Source organism: Sinocyclocheilus rhinocerous, unplaced genomic scaffold (assembly GCF_001515625.1).
Source record: "Sinocyclocheilus rhinocerous isolate Xijiao unplaced genomic scaffold, SAMN03320098_v1.1 scaffold1065, whole genome shotgun sequence".
NCBI lineage: Eukaryota > Metazoa > Chordata > Actinopteri > Cypriniformes > Cyprinidae > Sinocyclocheilus > Sinocyclocheilus rhinocerous.
Window position 1 is genome coordinate 46,161 of NW_015628720.1, and position 17,406 is coordinate 63,566.

General features: G+C 32.8%; 1 protein-coding gene across 1 annotated transcript in view; it reads right to left on the reverse strand.

Annotated features, from left to right (window-relative positions):
• frem1a (Fras1 related extracellular matrix 1a) overlaps positions 1 to 17,406 on the reverse strand; it is a 41,813-nt gene that overhangs the window by 15,391 nt on the left and 9,016 nt on the right. Inside the window, exons 2-19 of the mRNA XM_016550072.1 lie at positions 16,654 to 17,106; positions 14,389 to 14,483; positions 13,931 to 14,244; positions 12,643 to 12,839; positions 12,242 to 12,565; positions 11,354 to 11,462; positions 10,750 to 10,881; positions 10,301 to 10,645; positions 9,098 to 9,240; positions 6,743 to 6,939; positions 6,533 to 6,623; positions 6,285 to 6,452; positions 4,688 to 4,896; positions 3,461 to 3,554; positions 3,144 to 3,396; positions 1,554 to 1,757; positions 1,101 to 1,286; positions 689 to 885 (exon numbers count right to left, since the gene is read on the reverse strand). Of these exons, the coding sequence (XP_016405558.1) occupies positions 689 to 885; positions 1,101 to 1,286; positions 1,554 to 1,757; positions 3,144 to 3,396; positions 3,461 to 3,554; positions 4,688 to 4,896; positions 6,285 to 6,452; positions 6,533 to 6,623; positions 6,743 to 6,939; positions 9,098 to 9,240; positions 10,301 to 10,645; positions 10,750 to 10,881; positions 11,354 to 11,462; positions 12,242 to 12,565; positions 12,643 to 12,839; positions 13,931 to 14,244; positions 14,389 to 14,483; positions 16,654 to 16,884 (3,489 nt within the window). The 5' untranslated portion in view covers positions 16,885 to 17,106. The remainder of the gene's footprint in view (positions 1 to 688; positions 886 to 1,100; positions 1,287 to 1,553; positions 1,758 to 3,143; positions 3,397 to 3,460; positions 3,555 to 4,687; positions 4,897 to 6,284; positions 6,453 to 6,532; positions 6,624 to 6,742; positions 6,940 to 9,097; positions 9,241 to 10,300; positions 10,646 to 10,749; positions 10,882 to 11,353; positions 11,463 to 12,241; positions 12,566 to 12,642; positions 12,840 to 13,930; positions 14,245 to 14,388; positions 14,484 to 16,653; positions 17,107 to 17,406) is intronic.

Here is a 17,406-nt window from a genome sequence, read left to right on the forward strand (position 1 = left end):
ATATGTGACCCTGGAGCACAAAACCAGTCATAAGTCGCACGGGTATTTTTGTAGTAATAGCCAACAATACATTGTATGGGTCAAAATTATAGATTTTTCTTTTATGCCAAAAATCATTAGGATATTAAGTAAAGATTATGTTCCATTAAGATATTTTGTAAATTTCCTACCGTAAATATATCAAAACGTAATCTTTGATTAGTAATATGCATTGCTAAGAACTTCATTTGGACAACTTTAAAGGCGATTTTCTCAATATTTAGATTTTTTTTGCACCCTCAGATTCCAGATATTCAATGTTACTAATTGTATCTCAGCCAAATATGGTCCTATCCTAACAAACCATACATCAACGGAAAGCTTATTTATTCAGCTTTCAGATGATGTATAAATATCAATTAAAAAAAATTGACCCTTATGACCGGTTTTGTGGTCTAAGGTCACATTTAAAATAAAACATTATACACAAACGTCCAACTAAAACCTTTCAGGAAAAAAACGTTTCATGAACAATGCATACATAATGTTTTTTTTTAGCTCACGTTTGGAGAACATTATTACAGACCAGACAAATTTTGAATGAACATTCCATTAACGTGACTTCAAGAAGAGAACCTTGACAGAACGTTAAACCAATGTTCTGACAACATTCCCTGTTAGCTGGTTACGAGATTCCTCTCTGACTGACCGTGATGTTTCTGGCCAGGAATTCTGGAATCTCATCATTGGTTGGATGGATGATGATGTAAAACGGGACTGAAGAGGACTGCTGTTTCCCGTCGGACACATGCAGCATGAGCTGGTCGGTGGTGGGCTCAGTCCTCTGATGTCTAGACTGGACATAGTTAATGTGTCCATTCAACACGTCCCTGTAGGTGAAAGAGGCTGAACAAGGAAAAACAATGCTATCAGTGCTGGGTAGATCACTTACAAAGTGTAGACTGTTACTGATTAATTACATGATGAAAACTTCAGTCAGTAATGTAATCTAGATTACTCATTTAGCCAGTGTATTCGGACTACTTTTAGATCACTTTAGGTTACTTTTATATATCTAACTTGTTTAGAGCAGCTTTTAGATCCAGTGAAATGTGACTCACCAATACTGATTCCCATGTTGCTCTTTTCAAATCCCGGACTGGGCAGGATGTTTTCTATGTATCCAAACTGTGGCGGAGCAACCAGAATGAGGTTAAGGTCCTCTGGAGCAGAGTCCCGGTCTTCAACTCTCAGATGAGCATCCGTGATGGAGGCTGACCCGCCCTCATCCACCATAAACACCTCTCCTGATGTGAGAAAAGATGCTTCATGAACTCAAGCATGTAAACAATGAGTAGCAAATGCTAAAATATGTCTTTTGAAAAGAGGTGCACTTAATTGTATTAAGTAGTATACTTCAAATCAAAGTCAATTTTGAAAAAAAAAAAAAAAAACCGTACTTGCTGATAATACAATATTAATGAAATTAAAGGCCACTTAAGTGAATTCGAAGAGAGATTAACATAACATACAACATGATATTCTAACATCAGAAAGAAAAGTGTTCCTATTACCGACAACTATAGCTGGAGGTTGGTTGTTCACGGGATAAACGGTGATATTAAGGTCATAGACAGGCAGGGCGTTCTGTACTTCAGGTGTTTGTGCGTTGAAGACAGTGGCTCTGTTACTGCAACAGGAAGGAACTGGCCCTGATTCTCCATCAGAGATCACAAATGTAACGACGTCATGACGTGGCTGCAGCCCAATCTCTTGTCCTTGAGTGTATGATTGACATCAATTTGTTATTGAAGGGATATTTAAGTATTTTTTTTAAAAACCTGCACTTGCACATAATGTAATGTTAATGAAATAAAACGCCACTTAAGTGTACTTAAAGAGAATACACTTTCATGACTGTTTTTGAATACACTTAAGTACACTTTTTATAATAAAATAAAAAAAAAGAATAAAAATAAAAGTTACTTTAAAGTACATTTTAAATCGTTGTTTTAATAGATTTTTGAAGTACACTTATGATGACATATTAAAGCACTTGTAAAGGTATTCTATATTACATTTAAAGTTACTGTATTGCATCTTCAGCATTAATGCATATTGCAAAGCATATGAACCTTACTTAAAGAGATAGTTCACCCAAAAATGAAAATTCTCTCATTAATTACTCACCCTCATGTCGTTCCAAACCCGTTAGACACAAATGAAGATATTTTTGATGAAGTCTGAGAGCTCTCTGACCCTGCATAGACAGCAAGGATTCTTACACGATCAAAGCTCAGAAACGTAGCAAGGACATCGGTAAAATAATCCATGTGACATCAGTGGTTCAACCGTAATTTTACGAAGCTACGAGAATACTTTTTGTGCACAAAGAAAACAATAATAACAATTTATTAGTACCCCAGAACGTAATCAACGTAATGAGCGTTGTTTGCGTTCAGCATGCGCGCGCTTTCTACTGAACGTAAACAACGCTTGATTACGTTGGAAGACGGTAACTCGGGGAGAAGAACTGCTGAATAAATTATATTATTATTGTTTTCTTTGCGCACAAAAAGTATTCTCGTAGCTTCGTAAAATTACGGTTGAACCCCTGATGTCACATGGACTATTTTACCGATGTCCTTGCTATGTTTCTGTGCGTCGATCGTGGTAATATTATTGCTGTCTATGCACGGTCAGAGAGCTCTCAGACTTCATCAAAAATATCTTAATTTGTGTTCCGAAGATGAACAGAGGTCTTACGGGTTTGGAACTACATGAGGGTGAGTAATTAATGACAATTTTCATTTTTGGATGAACTAAACCTTTAAGTGGGTCAAAAAGCACTCCAAATTTCAGCTAATTGCATTTAATAAAAATTTAAACCACAATTCATGTTAATTTAATTGCAGTTAACATGCAATTAAGTGTCCAAAAACATCAAATTCAGTTTGCACTTAAAGGCACAATATGTAATTTTCGCCACTAGAGGGTGCGTATTCAAAATAAACAGAGGCAAAGGCCTAGTTTGATGATTATTTTCAAGCATCAATACTTGTTTTGAAAGTATGCTAAAGTGTACTTTATTTTCAAAAGGGTAGGTCAAAATATGATTGGATATTAAATGAAACAGAAATCCAGTGCCATTATTCTCATATTACCTGTGTGTCTATAGGAAATTAAGCCAGCAGTTACATCCGCTTGAATGAAGCGGTCCACAATGATGCCGTTTCTTTGAACTACCCCGTGATATGGTTGTCGGGCGATCATATACATCAGGGTGCTGTCGTCACTGTCAGGATCAGTGGCACAGATGTACTCTATGGTGATCAGCACTTCCTGTCCCTCTGCACAGACTAAAACGGGCTTCAATCCTGGCACGAGGACTGGCACCTCATCGTTGACCAGCGTCACCTGTCAAACATGGGTTTGTTAGATGTCTTCATGTGTTTGAAGAATGTAAAAATTACTTCATTACCTTGACACGTAGTACAAAGTCAGCAATATTTATCCCATCCGTGGCAATGAATTTAATATCATCATGTTCCGTCTCAGAGCTGTCGTGGCGATATCTGTTGAGACAAAAGAGTCAAAACTTAAGATAGCACAGAGGAAACGAACCAGCAAAGTGGAATTTAACTTAAAGGGATAGTTCACCCAAAAATGAACATTCTGTCATGATTTGCTCACCCTCATGTCATTCCAAACAGTTGATGGTAGCCATTGACTTTGAGCCAATGACAACAAAGCCCTCCCTATAGCCTGCCTACCCCTAATTAATACATTATTATTAAACACTCGTTAAGCAATTGCTTTCCACTTTTCCGATGTGAAATGTGATGAAAAAAGGAAGAAAAGCGAGTTTGGCAAAAGACGTATCATCGCTACTCCCCAGTGCATTACTCTCCGACCCACCCCACTGCAGACGCTAAATAACACCGTCCAACAAGATGAAATGAACATGACACGAGTGTGTTTATTCTCTACTTTTTACTTAAAATTTAACGATTTTTTCTCGCGATTTAATGACTTTTTCTCGTAATTTAATGAGTTTATTCTCAACATTTCGACTTTTTTTCTTGAAATTTAACAACTTTTTTCTCGTTATTTAATGAGTTTATTCTCCACATTTATTTCGACTTTTTTTCTCTGAATTTAACAACTTTTTTCTCGTTATTTAACGAGTTTATTCTCAACATTTTATCTCGACTTTTTTTCTCGCAATTTAACGACTTTTTCTCGTTATTTAATGAGTTTTTTCTCGAAACATAACGACTTTATTCTCGAAATTTTATGAGTTTAATCTCAACGTTTTATCTCGACTTTTTTTCTCGAAATTTAACGACTTTAAATGTTATTGCTTGGCCCTAATACGCTTCCGTAAAGATTTTATGCATGTCAAAAAAAAACTTGAAGTTTCTGTGTACACTCTTTTCTGTGTAGAAAATTAATTAAAAAAATAAAAAATAAAAAAAAATTTGAAAAAATGGCCTTTAAAGTTATGTTTTATGATTGAAATATACAGACGCAAATAGATAAAGTGAAATTCAATAAACTCTTAAAATTGCATTTTGGATGTTTTCTTTATAATAGTCTGAAACAAAACCTTATTAAAAGCCAAATGACAAAAATGTTTTTGCCTGATGTGTCTTGCCTTAAAGTGTTTACAGTGAACCCAAACAAACTATGAGGAACCACATCTGACCTAACTTTTAGGCTTTTCAGATCCCTGACTGTGAAAGTCTGGCCTGGACTCATGGCTGTGCCGTCCAGGTAAATGCTGCCATGCTGGGGTCCGGTCTTCAGCTCCACGTGCAGAGAGTCCTGTAGAGAGTCCTGGTCTGACAGACGCATGTGGTCTTCACTCACCCAGCTCTCTCCACCCTCATCCACCGCCAGCGGCTCCACGTGCACCTGCAGATGACAAGAAACACATCCAGCACTCAACTAGCACTTGTGTTTGTATAGCACTGATATCTATGAATAATAAAGTGGTATAGTTTAGAAAATCGTGAGTAGGTGATGGCAAAAGGTGTATCATCAGCATCATGCTAATAGTAAAATCATCTACTGACTTGAGCAAGCTCAAAATTACAAATAAAAACTTAAATATACGAAAACTAACCTAATATATAAAATTATATTAAAATGGTGAAAACATAAGGTGTAATAAAAACTTAAACTAATTTTAGTTCAGCTAGTTGCAAAGGCAACATTTCCTATTTTCATTTATTTTAAGTTGAAATACTAAAATAACTAATTGCAATAAACTAAAAATTTAAATTAATGAAAAATAAAGACAAATTAATGAAAAAAATATAGACAAAATAAAAAAAACTAATATGAATAACAAAAACACACACAAAAAATTACCAAAACTTTACCTAAAATTCAAGTGAAAAAAAATAAAAATAAAATCTATTTCTTATAGTTTTTTAGTTAATAATCAATAATACTAAAATAACGCCATCCCACAAAGATGGATATAAGAAAGCCTAATATTAAAACTGGCATTACTTCTGGAAACATCATGTAAAGGAATTAGTTTTAAGAAATTAATATCATTTTCTCGTTACTGTATGCTCTAAAATATTTTATTGGGTAAAAATTGCTATCTGTGAGTAAATAAAATTTTATTGAAACCTCTGAAATTGTGGAATATAATTTTTTTATTTTTTCATAATTGTTTCAGTCATTATATATATAATTGTTATATATTAGCATATCATTATTATAATATTTTTGAAGAGTTCATTTGCAAAAGCAGATAACATTTTTAAAAATGTTCAAAAATCATGTTTTTTTTAATCCTGCATTCCAATTAATATCAATCAAACAGCAGTTGGGTTGTTTTGATTAAATAATAATAACTAAAAAAATATAGCTAACTAACACAATAAAACTTTAAAATCTGTTTTTGCAAATAAACTCTTCATTTATTTTTATATCAAAATATGAATATTAATATATTGACATTCATAGTTTCTATAAATACATAAGTTTGCATAAGCTTTTCATTACAGCAGAAGTAAGAGAAATATCTTAAGATGGCTTTGAATATTGACAATAGGGGCCTTGCAGTCAAAAAGGTTGAGAACCGCTGCTCAATGATATTCTAGTCCTTAGAAATGGTTCCTGTCCCTCCTTCAATCAAAATCTATTTTTTGGGCCATTTTATTGCCCATCACGTGAATATCAGATTACAGTAGAAAGTACTATAGCACAAGTCTCCTCGATAAGCACTACTAGCATGCCCTATAATGATTTTCTGTTCTGGATTGGGTCGATGAGGGCTGCTGTACCTCTGGTGCCAGGTTATCCTCCGGCAGAACCGTTACGTTGAAGCAGATCCCAGCGGTCGTGCTGCCTTGCTGATTGGTCACTGACAGGACAAACTGGATGTGCTGAGGGAACGGTCCAATGTCCAGGATGGGGGGCATGTAAGCAACCTTCATATAGTTGACCGCATGCTACAAAGAGAGGATCGTGTACAGCTTCAGATACTTCTGGAAAATAATATGTCTAACCCTAGTTCAGACAGAGTATTTACCTGAGTGAAAAGTCTCAGCATCGGAGCATTTGGGTCCTTGGTAAATTTTGGGATACTGTCAACCAGAAACAACCTTCCTGCATCAGAGCCTCTGGAAATGAAAACGTACAACTCATACATGTCACATTATAAGATGCAGGTAACAGTTTGAATTCAATAGCATCCTGTGGACTGCAAGGGCTTCTTATGCAGAGTAGTTTAATTTTGTACCCATAGGTGGTGCTGTAGAAAGGTGGGGTGGTGACGGTGTACGTGAGCTCACTATCCGGTGACTCCAAATCCACAAAGTGCAGCTGCTGCTTGGTCAAGTAGATGACATCGGTCTCCTTGAGAACCAAGTGTCTGGTCACACCTGGTGCCTCCTGTGGAGGCTGATCGGGGACTGGCTGGATTTGAATCACAATGACCTGCAAAGATCACCTGCTTAGTGAAGAACCATATGTGTCCAGTTTTCTTGCCATGATTACAATATTATTTAGGTTACAAAATGTTAGAAAAATGTTTCTTAGAATGTTGTACTAACTTTATTTTCACCTAAAACATAACATTATTTAACCGTTTATTGCTTACTATTCTAAGAACGTGTATTGTTTTCTTGTTGTGATTATAACGTTATTTAAAGGTTACAACAATTTTTCTTAGAATGTTGTACTAACTTTATTTTCACCTAAAACATAACATTATTTAACCGTTTATTGCTTAATATTCTAAGAACGTTAAAATGTTTCTTAGAATGTTGTACTAACTTTATTTTCACCTAAAATATAACATTATTTAACTGTTTATTACTTAATATTCTAAGAACATTAAAGTGTTTCTTTGAATGTTGTACTAACTTTATTTTCACCTAAAATATAACATTATTTAACTGTTTATTACTTAATATTCTAAGAACATTAAAGTGTTTCTTTATTTTAAGAATGTTAAAATGTCTGGGTTTCTTGTTATGATTATAACACTATTTAAAGGTTACAAAAATGTTCCTTAGAATGTTGTACTAACTTTATTTTCACCTAAAACATTTCATTATTTAATCGTTTATTGCTTAATATTCTAAGAACGTTAAAAGGTTTCTTAGAATGTTGTACTAACTTTATTTTCACCTAAAATATAACATTATTTAACTGTTTATTACTTAATATTCTAAGAACATTAAAGTGTTTCTTTGAATGTTGTACTAACTTTATTTTCACCTCAAATATAACATTGTTTGACTGCTTATTTTTATTATTTTAAGAATGTTAAAATGTCTGGGTTTCTTGTTATGATTATAACACTATTTAAATGTTACAAAAATGTTCCTTAGAATTTTGTACTAACTTTATTTTCACCTCAAATATAACATTGTTTAACCGATTATTGCTTAATATTCTAAGAACATTAAAGTGTTTCTTTGAATGTTGTACTAACTTTATTTTCACCTCAAATATAACATTGTTTAACCGATTATTGCTTAATATTCTAAGAACATTAAAGTGTTTCTTTGAATGTTGTACTAACTTTATTTTCACCTCAAATATAACATTGTTTAACCGATTATTGCTTAATATTCTAAGAACATTAAAGTGTTTCTTTGAATGTTGTACTAACTTTATTTTCACCTAAAATATAACATTGTTTAACCGATTATTGCTTAATATTCTAAGAATGTTAAAATGGATAGTTTTCTTGTTGTGATTATAACGTTATTTAAAGGTTACAAACATGTTTCTGACAACATTCTTCCAACTTTATTTTCACCTCAAATATAGCATTGATTGACTGTTTATTTTTATTATTTTAAGAATGTTAAAATGTCTGGGTTTCTTGTTATGATTATAACACTATTTAAAGGTTACAAAAATGTTCCTTAGAATGTTGTACTAACTTTATTTTCACCTAAAACATAACATTATTTATTCGATTATTGCTTAATATTCTAAGAACATTAAAGTGTTTCTTTGAATGTTGTACTAACTTTATTTTCACCTAAAATATAACATTATTTAACCGTTTATTGCTTAATATTCTAAGAACGTTCAAATGTATCATTTTCTTGTTGTGATTATAACGTTATTTAAAGGTTACAAACATGTTTCTGACAACATTCTACTAACTTTATTTTCACCTAAAATACGACGTTATTTGACTGTTTATTTTTAATAGTCTAAGAACGTTAAAATGTCCGCTTTTTTGCCGTGATAATAACGTTTTTTAAACGTTTTCTAAAATGTTTCTTACAATGTTCTACAAACTTTATTTTCACTTAAAATAGGTTATTTTTATGTTTATTTTTAATAGTCTAAGAACGTTAAAATGTCATGAGACAAAAACATTTCTTAGAACGTTCTTCAAGTACAAGGATGTTCCGAGAATGCTGTTCTAAGAATGTTTTCTCTCAACGTTATGACAACGTATATCAAATATTAATAAGGTTATAAGAACATTCCATAAACAGGAACGTTTTGTCCTAACATTTATATAACTTTTTAAAAAACATAAGTGAAAGTTGTAAGACCGTTCCCTGTTAGCTGGGAAGATTGTTAGAGATATCGCATCAATCAATGAAGGATATCCAGAAATTACCTGAGGCTCTGATAGATTAGGAGGGTCATGAAAGTCAGAGAGCACCACCTCAAAAGAGTCATCAAACACCTCAGCGCCTGAGTGCCGATAGTAGATGATGGAGTGGAAGAGGTCCTTCTGAAGAAAACGGATCACTGAATATCCTGCACAAATATAAAACAGTATTTAAAGCACGCCTCAGTTCCCCGAGAATGAACAACACTCTTAAAAATAAAGGTGCTTCACGATGCCACAGAAGAACTTTTTTTGTCTGAATGGTTCCATAAAGAACCTTAAACATCTGAAGAACCTTTCTGTTTCACAAAAGGTTCTTTGTGGCGAAATAAGGTTCTTCAGATTATAAAAAGGTAAGAAAGAGATGGTTCTTTAAAGAACCTTTGACTGAATGGTTCTTTGTGGAACCAAAAATGGTTCTTCTATGGCATCGCTGTGAAGAACGTTATACTTAACTGTCACTGTCCCACCTGTGGGACGCTTGGCGCTCTTTTAATTTGTTGTCCTTTTTCTCTATCAAATATTTTAGTAATCATCATAAATTATATATCGTTTGAAAGCTTCGAAGCCCAAGAACAGTAAATTTTAACTTCTATAACTTTTTGAAATTAAATAATTCCACTTCTGCAATAATTCTTTAAAAAGAGACCAACCTTTCCTCTGTATTCCAAAGTGTTCATGAATTATAACAATTTAAGTTTGGATAGTGCACTTTAAGTAATATTGATAGAGAAATTTAGATATTTGTGACAGAAAAATGCATAAAAAAAATTAAATGGAGTTTGGATGGCACCCGGTGGCTGTTTGTGGTATAACACCCTAAATAAAATCTCACAGAAACCAATTTTTTTCATATCAACTTCAAATTTGGAACATAACTTATTTAGACATAAGGCGTTACTTTTTTATCAATTTTAGAGTAAAACCTGTTATGTAAAATATTTGTTTTATATAAAATATAATAAAAATTGTACAGTGCATTTTCTTTACAGTAAATTTTAACTTCTATAACTTTTTGAAATTAAATAATTCCACTTCTGCAATAATTCTTTAAAAAGAGACCAACCTTTCCTCTGTATTCCAAAGTGTTCATGAATTATAACAATTTAAGTTTGGATAGTGCAATTTAATGCCTATTTTAAAAAATGGGGAGTGACAGTTATTTTTAAGAGTGTAAGAATTAAATTCATTCAATTAAGCTTTCCTCACCTGTGATGCCAGGACCGGGCATCTTCATGATTTCTCCTGCCTCTGGAGGTCTGGTGATGTTGAACATGATGTAGTCATCACTAGAGTCCAAATCACAGGCTTGCAACATGGATCCTCTCAGAAGAGCCGTCTGGCCTTCAGACAGCTCCAGCACCATATTGGTAATGAGGAAGGGTGGACTGTCGTCTTTGGGCAGGATGTTGATGGGAAACTTGTGTCTGGTTTGATGCAAGCCATCAGTAATGCGAAAGACTATATAATCTTTAGTCGTGTCGCTGTCATCGTGGTGGTAGCGAACCGCGCCATCCTTTATATCTTTCACAGTGAACATGAAACCTTTTCCACCTTACATACAGATGGTAGTGAGAATGTTTAGTGCAAAATGCAAAGATATGACTGAATTTGATGTAACAGATTAATATCTCAGGAAAAATCATCTGTATGTGTACCTCTAACCATTAGTCTCCCGTGCTGCAGGCCGTCCACAGTGATGATCTTCACAGCCTTCAGGTTGTCATTGTCGACAATTTGAAACTGATCCCATGTGATTGGACGAGACTGACCTTCCAACAGACTGAGACCTATTAATACGACAGAAATAAGGAGAGAATTGCCAATATAGTTTCATATTAAATGCAATTAGCTGAACTTTAGAATATTTTATGAATGAATGAATGAATGAATGAAGCATTTATATAGCGCTTTATTGTGTATTGCTGTACACCCAAAGCGCTTTACAATCATGTAGGGGGCCTACTGAAGTAGGGCTTTAGTGCATCTTTATATGTAGTCTCATAATTCTATTGTCTTCGAAATATGGATAAAGTGTACTGCTAAATGTACTGACAAGCATTTATGGTAGTTTGTTAATCATCACATAAAAATAAGACTGGTTTTGTGCTCCAGGGTCACATTTAATAGTGGCACAAAGTAATCAGAGATGACACAAGTGGAATTTTTTTCTTTCTCAAATCTTAAAAAATAAATATTACACCCAAAATAAAATGTTGTGTATATTGTATATTGTATATGAAAATGCTGCACAATACAGACCCATGTTCCACGATACTCTTGGCGCATTGGTATCAGCTGTCCTGATTGACACGTGTACAATCACAGGCTGGCTTTTCTCAAAGTAGAAATCATGCACTTCAAACTCCACCTAGCAGAAATGAAACTTCTGTTTAATGTTCATGCTAGTACAGTTCCCTTGTGAAAAAGAAGTGTGCTTAATTGTATTGACTATGCATTAGTGTACTTCAGATTTACAAGTATATTTTTGAAAACCTGTACTTATAATATAATATAATAATGAAATAATGAAATAACCATTTAAGTGTACTTAAGATGAGTACACTTTCATTACTATGTTTCTTAACACTCTTAAGTAGACTTTTAAAAAGCACTTTATAACAATGTAAAACTAAAAGTTTTAATAATCTTTTTAGTCTTAATAATCTTTTGCTGTGTTTTAAAGAAGTGCAGTATGTGTTGACTAACATACTAAAGCACATGCAAAGTACTACAGTAAGTATAATTTTAACTGTAGTGTGTTATTCAATATTACATTTAAAGTTAAATACTGTAAATTTCAACGTCATCATTACAATTGTATAATTACACATATATGGCATACAGGTCTTAATAGAAATGACATTAAAATATATTTTAGTTTACCATAAATGCTTGTCAGCACATTAACCATATTTCAAAGACAATAGAAGAAATTGCATATAAAGTCCTACTTAAATAGGTCAAAAAGCACTCTTAATTTCCAACTGCATTTAATACAAGTTTCGACTATAATAACATTTTAATTTAGTTGTAAATAGCATGCAGTTAAGTGTCTGAAAATATTACATACAGTTCACACTTAATTATATTCCTTTAAAGTAAATTATTTCTATGCTTTTTAATAGTATGCTGAAGTTGCTTCAGTACCTCATAGTTCCTGCGCTGTGTGTGGCTGGAGTTTGGAGGCTGGTAGCTGATCAGCATGTCGTTGAGATCCGTCCAGGTGAAGGAGGTGATGGGTTTGGTGTGGTCAGACAGGTGAGTGATGAAGCCCTCACTAGGGGCTTTAGTGATGTTGAACACCAGCCGCTGTTTGGGCGTCTCATCATCCTCTGCGTCCAGGGTTGCCGTGGAAATCGGAGTCAGGATGAACTGGTCCACCTCTAAGATGAACATGGACATAAAAGCAGGCTTGGGCGGCTGATTGGGCATTGCGTCCTTAATGGTTACTGGGATCCAGGCCTGCTCTGACTGAGTGGAGACACACAGAACTGCTGTTAAAATAGTATTGTAAAAACGCAGTAATAAGAAGATGCTTTAATGAACACCTGGACGATGCTCCTGCTGCGGGTGTCTGTGAGGTCCAGTCTAATGGCGATGTAGTCTATGTCTGGAGATGGAGGGTCAGTGTGGTGGTAACGGATGCCCATCATGAGGAAATCATTGCATGGTACTTTGGTGATCTTCAGCAGTTTAAGACCCTTTAGACACCCGTCACTCTTACAATGAGCTCTGGCTTTATTATCTGCAGGGAGAAGAGAAAATAATGCCCTGATATTAAATATGAAACTAGGTTGTGAAATAAATGAAAATTTTCTCCTTATATTAGGTTATAATGTTCATATTATAATAGTATACAGAGTATATATCAAGTATATAAAGTATTTTTATCTATTCTGAAAACTTAAAATGTTAACATAACAAAACATACAAAATAAATAAACAAACAAACTAAATGTGATACTATCAGCTGTTCTGCAAAACTGTAACAAGTTGTCTCCAAAATTCTATTATCATCCCTCTAATCCAAAAACTGTCTGCAAAAATATATATTTAATTGCAGCATTAATATAATTTCTCATTGAATTTTTTTAAGTTGGATAAGTTGGAATGAAATAACATTTTAATATTAGATGACAAACCTAATAATAATTATAAAATAAATGTATACATTTAAAAATAAATTAAAGAATAAATTAAAAATCGATTTTAAAATATATAAAATTAAAACGAAAATCAGAAATGTTGCCTTGGCAAACAAATGAAATGAAATAAGTTTAACTAAAAGTACTAAAATTACTAAAACTAAAATTGAAATAAAAAGAAATTAAAGTTAAATATAAATATTTCCAAAAAAAGAATAAAAATGGCAAATGCACAATCAAATTATTTAAACATACATTTAAATTTAAACTGAAAAGCAAGTTCAAAATATTAACAAAGAAATACTATCGTATGTATGTATATATATATATACACACGTGTGTGTGTGTGTGTGTATATATATACTGTTTATATTAGTGCTGTCAAACGATTAATCGTGATTAATCACATACAAAATAAAAGTGTTTGTTTGCATAAAATATGTGTGTTTTGTGTATATTTATTATGTATATATAAATGCACACACATACAGTATATACAGTAAATAACACTAAAATAACATTATTGCCACTAAAGTGAATTATGACCCTGGAATATTTTAGCATCCTTTAATTTTCATTTCAGTATATTTGACTTCATTGAATCATTTCTAAAGTAGCTTTGTTTATATGTCGATAACCCGGATGTGTTTGTACAGACGGAAAACTGGTAAATTGCTTGTAACGATTTTACCCAGCTGTCTTCGTAGAGAAACAAAGCTATCTGGTTCATCCCCTCTCGGCCCTCCTGGTTTCTCCGGTTCTCCAGTGACTAGCTGACCGTGAACAGGTAGATGCGTCTCTAAAGTTGTCACCCGAACTGTGCACTCAATATTATGTCTGTGTTCATAGTGGAAGGACACAACATTGCCATCCAGAACATTGGAGAGGCCATAAAACTCTGGCACCTCGAGATTCTGTGGCCCGAACTTAATCACATTACAGTCCGGCTCCATGATTTCAACACGGAGAGAGAACAGCTCACTGTACGTCTCTGTCTCTGTAAATCTAAACGACAAATCCACATGAAATGTACATATTTAGACAGCAAAACAAAACCAGATAAAGTCAAACCAAAGTATAATATTTCAATTTTATCTGACTTCTAATTGAATGTCCTAAACTGTAATAATATCAACATGCAAAACATACCTGTACAGACGAAGTTTAACAGTATCTTCTTTTAAAATCGGACATCCATTATGAGTGTATTTCACTTCATCAGCCAAAAAGTGACAGTCAAAAACCTGACAAATGTGAAATAGTTGTAGAAAGAACAGAAGTATCTGTATAGTATCAAATTCCGACAACCTGCATTAACAAACCCGAATTACAAACAGAAACTAAAATATACTTAATGTAATTTCTATTGAAACTTGTATGCTGTGTATTTAAATATATTTGTAACTACACATTTGCAATGATGAAGATGCAATTTAGTACACTCTAAAAAATGCTGAGTTGTTTCAACCCAACTTTGGGTCAAATATGGACTAACCCAACTTTTGGGTTAAAAATTTAATGTAAAAATGTAATCAGTTTGTTTGCATAAAATATGTGTGTTTTGTGTATATTTATTATGTATATATAAATGCACACACATACAGTATATATTTTGAAAATATTTACATGTATTTACATGCCTATATTTATATTCATATAATTTATATTATAAATAAATATATGTAATATATAAACAAAACATATTTTTTCTGAAATGATGACAAATGTGAAATAGTTGTAGAAAGAACAGAAGTATCTGTATAGTATCAAATTCCGACAACCTGCATTAACAAACCCGAATTACAAACAGAAACTAAAATATACTTAATGTAATTTCTATTGAAACTTGTATGCTGTGTATTTAAATATATTTGTAACTACACATTTGCAATGATGAAGATGCAATTTAGTACACTCTAAAAAATGCTGAGTTGTTTCAACCCAACTTTGGGTCAAATATGGACTAACCCAACTTTTGGGTTAAAAATTTAATGTAAAAATGTAATCAAACAGTTGGGTTAGTCCATATGTGACCCAAAGTTGGGTTGAAATAACCCAGCATTTTTTAGAGTGTACATTTAAAATATATTAACTTTAAATGTAATACTGAATAACACACTACAGTTAAAATTTCAATCAAGTACTTTACATCTACTTTAGTATCAACTAAAATATATTTGAATGTCATTTCTATTGAAGATTGTTTGTTATGCATTTAAATATATTTGAAATTACTCCTTTGTAATGATGAAGTTGCACTTTAGTGCATTTTAAATATATTATATTGATATATTACAGTTAAAATTATAATCAAGTACTTTACATCTACTTTAGTATGTTAGTCAACCCATCAAAATAAGTGTACTTCTTTAAAGCACAAAAACATTATTAAAGCATGTACTTTAAAGTAAAATTTTTAAATTTGACACTATTAAAAAGTGCACTTTTTGAAAGTGCCTCTCTGTAAGTTCACTTAAGTGGCCTTTTCTTTCATTAATATTATACTATCTGCAAGTCTTTTTTTAAATATGTGACCCTGGACCACAAAAAGTGTCTTAAGTGTCAATTTTTCCAAATTGAGATTAATACATCATCTGAATGCTGAGTGAATATGCTTTCCATTGTTGTATGTTTGTTAGGATAGGACAATATTTGGACGAGATACAACTATTTTAAAATCTGCAAAAAAATCAAAATATTGAAAAAATCGCCTTTAAAGTTGTCCAAATGAAGTTCTTAGCCATGCATATTACTAATCAAAAATGAAGTTTTGATATATTTACAGTAGGAAATTTACAAAATATCTTCATGGAACATGATCTTTACTTAATATCCTAATGATTTTTGGCATTAAAGAAAAATCTATAATTTTGACCCATACAATATTACAGTTAAAATTATAATCAAGTACTTTACATCTACTTTAGTATGTTAGTCAACCCATCAAAATAAGTGTACTTCTTTAAAGCACAAAAACATTATTAAAGCATGTACTTTAAAGTAAAATTTTTAAATTTGACACTATTAAAAAGTGCACTTTTTGAAAGTGCCTCTCTGTAAGTTCACTTAAGTGGCCTTTTCTTTCATTAATATTATACTATCTGCAAGTCTTTTTTTAAATATGTGACCCTGGACCACAAAAAGTGTCTTAAGTGTCAATTTTTCCAAATTGAGATTAATACATCATCTGAATGCTGAGTGAATATGCTTTCCATTGTTGTATGTTTGTTAGGATAGGACAATATTTGGACGAGATACAACTATTTTAAAATCTGCAAAAAAATCAAAATATTGAAAAAATCATTCACACGGATAGTTCTTCAAATGTCAAATGCTCTCAGATGGAAACTGTATGAGCATGTTCATCACTGAATGTCTAGTGGATAATTCAATGCATGCAGAAAGAGGGTTAACCTGAGGGGTCAGCGTGCCGACCCGCTGTGTAATGGGCTCATTCAGCACAACTTCCAGCTTGCAGGCGTCCTTGGCTCTGGGTATGTGAAACTGCAGATCCTCCTCCTGCAGGAAGACCGACTGGCCTTGCTTCACCTTTAGACCAAGATTGGTTTTTACCAGAGAGCCCTGAATCTGCTGGAAAAGACCCAGCAAGAGGAAAGACAAATATGTCCTGTCTTTTGCAGTCATTGTGTTGAGTTTGTGTGGATCAGGACCTCTGCAGTGAGGGAATGAACAAATCTACTGGAGGAACTGTTGTTTGGTCTCGCACTGTCCAGTGAATGTTTTCATACAAAGTCATCTCCACTTCTTCTTGATACTAATGTGAGACGATCAGAAGCATTGCTCATGGGTATCAGGTCAGAGGTCAGGATCTTGTTCTCTCTCTAATCATTATATGAGATGTGATATCTGAAAAGAAAACAACAATATCATTACACTTTATTTTGTCGCCTAAACACAAAGGTCCTATATGTCACTGCATAAAGGAAATAAAGCCTATTGATAAAATGAGCCTAGTGATATTAATAAGATAATAATAAGAAAATTATATACTTATTATATCATTTTTAAATATATTAATAACTTTTATTATCAAAACATCTTAAATTAAAAAACTAATTAAAATATCAAATATTAAAAAGTATTTTAAAAAGCACTGTAATAATAATAATAATAATAGGGGGCATTGGTCCAAAAAAGGTTGAGAAT